General features: G+C 39.8%; 1 protein-coding gene across 3 annotated transcripts in view; it reads left to right on the forward strand.

Annotated features, from left to right (window-relative positions):
• Nucleotides 1–6,126, forward strand: part of LOC119269757 (pseudouridine kinase-like) — a 7,984-nt gene extending 1,858 nt beyond the window's left edge. The window contains exons 5-9 of one of the 3 annotated variants that reach the window (XM_037551680.1): nt 3,074–3,171; nt 3,275–3,389; nt 4,224–4,306; nt 4,897–5,458; nt 5,877–6,126. In XM_037551680.1, coding sequence (XP_037407577.1) covers nt 3,074–3,171; nt 3,275–3,389; nt 4,224–4,306; nt 4,897–5,458; nt 5,877–5,926 — 908 coding nt within the window. In that variant the 3' untranslated portion in view covers nt 5,927–6,126. Of the gene's footprint in view, nt 1–3,073; nt 3,172–3,274; nt 3,390–4,223; nt 4,307–4,896; nt 5,583–5,876 lie in introns of those variants that run through there. The other 2 variants (XM_037551689.1, XM_037551675.1) reach the window with 2 other exon arrangements.
• The last annotated feature ends 972 nt before the right edge of the window (nt 6,127–7,098 follow it).

Raw genomic sequence — 7,098 nt, forward strand, 5'->3', positions numbered from 1 at the left:
CCCACCGCGGTTATCAAATAGCTCACAACCACCCTATGCCAAATTCAGTGTTAGTCGTGTTGTGGGGCCGAGGTTATGGTTTAGAAGGGGATAAATAGACCTTACAAAATCTACGTCCAATTTAAGCGATCAAGTAGCCTACACAACAAGTCTACAACAAGATAAGAGTGTGGAAGCGAAAATTGCAAGTAACTAGGAGTAAGGTAATATTGCAAACACATCAAACACAACGATGGTTTCTTGAGGTTCAGATTGTTGATGCAATCCTACTCCTCGTTGGTAAAGGTTCAAACACAAATTCGCAAGCCACACCAAGGCCTCGGCAAGGTCGACCACTAAGGTCCCACGAAGCCTCTTGCCCACCTATGTCACCATGGCTTGATACTACGAAGGTCAAAGCCTAACCCGGGGTTGATCTTCACGGAGAAGGCAATCACTAGGCCTTCTACAAACTCTTGATTCCTTCACACCTTGAAGGCTATCAAGTGACTCCTAATCGTCTCGGAGGCGCAGACCCTCCAAGAGTAACAAGAAAAGGACAGTCACTTGGATGAACTCAAAAGATCTTCAATCAACTCTCTCAAGAATCCATAGGGTCTCTCTCACTAAGAATCAAATGATGGAGCAAAGAGAGATAGAACACTAAGCGGTCCAAGAGGTGGTGGAGTTCTGCTTTCAAACCCTCTGAAAAATGGCTCAAAAAATGCTTGCCCACTCAGTGGTGTGGGGGTCTATATTACCCCCCCCCCCCCCTGGTTTTAACCACAAGGCCACTATCAAAATTGCAATTTGCATGTATACAATACCACTATCTCTTTCCGAGAAGAATTTATTTGATTTTTGCCTCGTATGATGGTGCTTACTAATGCAAAAGTTGCATGCAGCCATAGAGAAAGAGGCACCACATGCACATGTTTAATTAGCCCAGAACACGAGAGGTTTTCCACACAGTTAATCCTGCTATTTATTAGTTTGTTTTCTTGGTATCTGAAAAATGAGGTAATGGCCTTGTATACAAAAATGGAGGGAGTATAGAAAAAAACAGAAATCTGACCGTTGCACAATAGCTTACAACTTGCTCAGTAGTACCGAACAGAAAACCTGGCAGTAGGTGGCTGGCACTTGGAAGTACTGGCTGTCGAGTAACCCTCTTGAAAATCCAAATACCCGGGGGTACCGAATGCAAAAGACACAGGTACTGGACAATGGAGTAGTTCATTTCTGCATGAAGGATCAACTTGCTCAGAGGTACGGAAGTGATAATTCTCGGAAGTGTCGGGGTCAATAGAGGAACCCTGGAATGGAAAGGTGCAGAAACGGCCAAGTCTCAGCTTGGAGATGCCAGAAAGATTTGGCTTGGAAATACCGGACCTATACCGAGACGCTGTGCCGAAGCAAATGAGAGGTGCTCGTAATTGCTAGACAAGGTTAAGCTCAGAGATACCAGAGCTAACAGAGATACACTTGGTAGGAGAAAAGCTCAGTGGCACAGGAAAAAAATCTCGGTTGTCCTGGGAAACACTTAGAGAACTGGGTTTGCTCATCAGCATCACTCACAACTCACTGGCTTGGTAGTACCAAGTAGGAATACTCGGAGGTATCGGGATGTAGGAAAATTTGAGGAATGAAGTGTTTGGAGTGGAAAACTTGGGGATTTGGTTGTGGATCTTGAGATAGGGTTCATCCCTAGCTATTTGCTTGCATTCCTCTTGATAATACAATTGTCCTTAAACTCAATCTGAATCATGGATCCACTAAAAAAAACTAGAAATTACAAACCACGAGCGTAAAGAAACAACCACTTGTCAGGGCAAAAATAGGGGTCACTGTTGATGTTTTCACATCAAAATGGACCACGTCCTGAACTGAACTTGATAAACCAATAGTCCTCTTAATTGCCTTATCATTAATAACCAAAAATTAATAGGGGGACTAAATGCACTTTCACATGTACCCATCTCACTACAACATACTATATTGAGCATGTAAGCAATATGTCAGATATTGTGCAATCCATCAAAGGGTACAAACTGGTTAGATGCTGCAAATTAAAAGTACATAACATACGAGTTACCTTCCTATTTGTTGATAACTGAATGTAACACCTTTGAGGCAAAATCTTCTATGGGTTTTTTGTGAGCTTAAAAGAATTTAAAAAAATTGCACTTGGACATAATCAGCTAAATAAAATGTTTTAACTGACTAAACTATGTGTTTGGACTACACCTAAATGATAAGTGAAATGATCTTTAGACCAGGCTGTTAACTTTGTGATAATTATGTATTGCTTACTTGGCTCTTTTGAAAATTATGCTGCTCTTTTCTTGGTCTCCAATATATTATTTTGACTACTCCCTCCGATCCATATTTTTATGCTCCTTTAGTACAAAGTTGTAGAAATGAACTACTCCAAAGTGGTCGGACCCTTCCCCAGACCCTGCGCAAGCGGGAGCTACATGCACTGGGGCTGCCTTTTTTAGTACAAAGTTGTACTAAAGGAGCGTCAATTAATATGGATCAGAGGGAGTAATTTTTTAGGGGAATTTTATGTGTATAATTGAATAAAATTATAATGTTGTGAAACTTCTGTCCACAACAAATTTAGTATTGTGACCTTTGTATATCCGGTATAAATATGTAGATAGTAAGCTAGCGATGGTCAAATTGTAAAAAGATACAACATGGATTCTGGAGCATCCTTTCTGAAACAGCGCAGGGAGTAAAATAATGTTTTGTTGAGAAAGCTCAGGATGGGCCCTAATGTTAAATGAAGAGATCACTCTGTTAAATAATTGCCTCAATCAAGCGATAACAAATTAACTAATTGGCTAAGATTAAGTCTTTCGAAGATCTCATTGTAGTTTCTAAGACAAGACCTTCAATTCTCTTGCAGCAACTTGAGGGTCTCAATTTTTCTTGTGTGACATCTTCTTTATAGAAACATCCTTAATTTATTATTTCACTGTGAATGCTGTTCATGAATTGTCAAGGTTTTTTTCATTTTATTTTTGCCCCTTTAAATGATCTTTAGTTATTTTCTATTAGCTAACATTATCTCACAGCACTTAAGTAGGAATACTGCAGGTTCCTGATGTTACAACCCCAGTAGTGTCAAATGTATTTGATGGGAATGGAGAATTATTTGCTGGTGTTGCGAGTGTGCAAGCAGTTGTAAGAATTATTCAACGAAATGTGTACTGTTTCCTTACATTGAACATTAGTGTTTGGCTGTTTGCTAATTACCACTATATTTATCTCTGTTTTCTTGGGGCAGGAAACTTTTCTTACCCCTACCTGGATATATCAGTTCTACCGCCGCATCTCCATTGCACCTCTACTAATGCTTGATGCCAATTTATCTCCTGAGTCACTTCAAGCCGCTTGCAAAAGTAAGTTGTTATATCTCTTTATTATCTTCTGGAGGCGATAACTTATTTAGTTTTTGTATGCATGTGTGTGTTGGATACTGGATAGAGTAAATTTTATTTACCATAACAAGTGGCAGTTTTGAGACCAAGAATAATGGTTACCAGTGGTAACCTAAGATTGTCAGAAGTTTGTGGAGGATTTTTCAAACTAAATTTGCACTTATTCGATGTATTGAAGCTAACTGATATTTTCTTCCAAAATTCAAATTTGAAACCTAATTGATAAATTCAGGGCCAAACGGGGTCGTCGGCAACTGAAATCTTGGTCTTTAGTACTTTCTCCATTTCAAATTACAGGTCGTATAGTTTCCAGCTGCATTTTTTGTAAGCCACCAGAATGTTTTGGTTACTCATTCTGCCCTCTAATGCATTTCCCCCTCATGGTGTACCATGAAGTGACCCAACTTCCAATGAGCTTAAGTATCTCTCTGCATTGCATGCCTTCAAGTCTCTACATGCCCGAGCTCTATTCCTGCATGTACTTTTACTTGAAGGGTGTCCTTTTTATCCTCCGGTCTAGTTACTTTAAATGCTTCTTAATCTGTGTGCTCAAACAAAATGTGATCTGTAATCTAATGTGGAGGCAGTGTTTTCTTATATAAAGGCATTGTTGTTGCACTACATTACCTTTTAGTATACTTGTGAACTCCTATCTACCATATTTTTTGAGGAGCTTCCCCCAAAAAGTTTAACTTGAATGTCCCAATTATTACCGGTGTTATGTTTTTCATATCGTATTTTTTGGAGTAGGGTCAAAAGTTAGTGATAAACACTATATTGTGTTATTTGTTTCAGTAGCATATGAATCAGGGGTGCCTGTGTTATTTGAGCCTGTCTCGGTGGTAAAAAGTTCAAGAATCGCACCAATTGCGGAACATGTGAGTGCAAATGATTGAGTAAGCATTTTTTAGTATGTATATGGGAAGAATTACCCCCTTGGCTGATTCGAGAAAGCGCCCCCTTGATTCCAAAACTGTTTACTTTGCACCCTCCAACCATTAGAACAAGTGCAGATCGGCATGACTGTTCAAATTTCATGGGTAAGAAATGTGTGTATAGATGAGTCTTAGAGGCAAACCACAAATACCATTAGAGAGGAGAGAGAGTATCGTTTTGAACTAGTAGGGGCACATGTAGAAAGCGAACAAAGGTGGAGAGAAGGTGATTTGGGACCGTGGTGTGTTGATATCTAGATGGCAAAATTCGGTAATGTGGCTGTCTACTCAGAAAAAAAAACAGTGATGTGGCTGTCTACTCAGAAAAAAAGTCAGTGATGTTGTTTCCAACGCGGCGGCAGTCGCTGATTTTCAACCAACCAACCCAAGTTTTGGTTTTGCACCAGTTCTGGTAGTTGGATGGTTTTGTAGTTGAAGTAGTTTTAGGCAGTCCGGGCAAGAGTTACGCGGTAAATGCACTTCTCTTCCCATTATATTTGAAGTTTACTTATTGATTTTCTATGATGATTCAGATAACTTGCACTTCCCCGAATGAGATTGAGCTTATTGCCATGGCAAACGCACTGTCTACTCCAGGGAAATACAACTTCGTCAAACTTGAGCAGTGCAGCAACAAAGCAGAATCTGTAGATTATTTGTTTGAAATGCTCAGCCCAGCAATGTTTTTTCTTCTCGAAAAGGGCATCAAGCTTCTCCTGGTGACACTTGGCTCGAATGGTGTTTTCATATGTTGCAGAGAGCACGTCAACTTCATGAAGGATCCGAAAAGGTGTAAAGTGACACCTTTCTCAACTCAGCTACTTGAAAAATTGGAGGGATGTTCTCTATCCAGCATGCCTGTTAATTTGTCTAGAGAAGGTTCTTCCAGAACTTGTGTTTTCCATTTACCTGCAACATCTGCCTCAGTGGTCAGCCTCACAGGCGCGGGTGATTGTTTGGTTGGTGGGTTCCTTTCATCTCTATGTGGGGGATTGGATATTATGCAAAGTGTTGCAGTTGGGATTGCTGTAGCAAAGGCGTCCGTTGAATCTGAAGCTAACATACCTGCCAATTTTTCTGCTGCAAGCATCGCAGGTCCTTCACATGAATCTTTATCAGTTTCTCTGTTTTGTGGGATTTGTTATTGATTTGTTGATATTTTGTTGCATAAGTAACTACCCCCTCCGTTCTTAAATATAAGCCTTTTTAGAGATTCCAATACAGACTACATACGGAGCAAAACGAGTGAATCTACACTTTAAAATACGTCTATATATATCCATATGTAGTCCGTATTGAAATCTTTAAAAAGGCTTATATTTAGAAACGGAGGGATTAGCATATTTCTTGTGTCCAAACCCCCTGTAATGTCAAAAGTGTAAACATCCACTTAGAGCTTGAAATTCAACACCTGTCCTGTGTATTGCCTTCTTGGAGGATGTTTTATGCTCTCTGTTTTATCTTCTCTCCATTTTCGATTGCAGCGAAACTAATTACCGTTTCTTGTATGCAGATGAGGCAAGAAGGACGCTGCTATCAGCTAGACAGATATGGTGCCAATAAATAGAGGACCACTGCAAACATTTTGGTGTTATTTTCATTCGAGTTAGGAGAGAGAATTTGTCATGTGACAGTTCACGCCTTCGAGTGCATAGCAGCGCCATAAATGTGCCTGCCAAAAAGATGTGTTGTAACTAATGATTATTTGTTGAGCCTGTAGGTCAGGCGCCTGAAAATTATTTCCAGTTTCTGTCGGTTTGCTCTTTTGCTCTCTCCCCCTCTTCCAACCATTGGATTGTTGTTCTTCTTCATCCTCCCAATGCTGCACTGTTAGTCCCCCTCATGCTGCCCCCGTGCCTGAGCTACTTCCTCCGGTGGGTTTATAAGTCGGGCACAGTTTTTTCAGGTCTTTGGTTTAATGGGAAACATGTATTATATTTCATAAAAATGTATCTTTAGATTCGTTGTCAAATGTAGTTTCTAACCACATAGTGTCTTGTGGCATGTTATACATATTTCATTAATCAAATCGAAGACATAAAAACCCATGCCCGACTTATAAACCCAATAACCCAATCGGAGGGAGTAGTCAAGATTCTTCCTAGCAGTCAAGATTCTTCCTCCGGCGGCGAGCCACGTTGTCTTCGCCCTTGTGAGGTCCTGGCAATTTGTATGGTTTTAGAGTTTAGGAATGGACCGTATTTTATGATTGTTAATTTGAAATGTTACAACCTTCGTTCACAAGTATAACATGTTTTGGATTTTTTAGTATGAATTACATACGGACAGAAGTGAGTGAACAAACACACTAAAATCTCTCTATATGTATCCTATTAAAAGAAAAGTTAAAACATCTTATATTTGTGAGCGGAAGGAGTATGATGCAATGTTTGATCATGATCTTTTGTGGGGTTCGATGGGCGCAGTTTTGAGAAACTTACGCATTTATAGGGAGTGGAAACTTGAAAATTGATATGTGCGTTGATGCTTCATGAGCACAAGCGCAAGCACTAGCCATTAAATTTAGGCTCGAGTTTGTTGGAATTATATGTCCTGCAAATTCAAACCGCTTGGAATTATTAATATTTGGAGTACCTCATTATGGAATTAAATATGTATTTGCACATTGAATTACTTTATATGTTTAGCATGGAATTAGTACTTGCTGGCAGTGGCGAATCTACAAAAAATCGAAGGGGGGTTGGGCTACCTGGGATCATGCAAACATGTGTTGG

Source organism: Triticum dicoccoides, chromosome 1A (assembly GCF_002162155.2).
Source record: "Triticum dicoccoides isolate Atlit2015 ecotype Zavitan chromosome 1A, WEW_v2.0, whole genome shotgun sequence".
In the NCBI taxonomy this organism is placed as follows: domain Eukaryota; kingdom Viridiplantae; phylum Streptophyta; class Magnoliopsida; order Poales; family Poaceae; genus Triticum; species Triticum dicoccoides.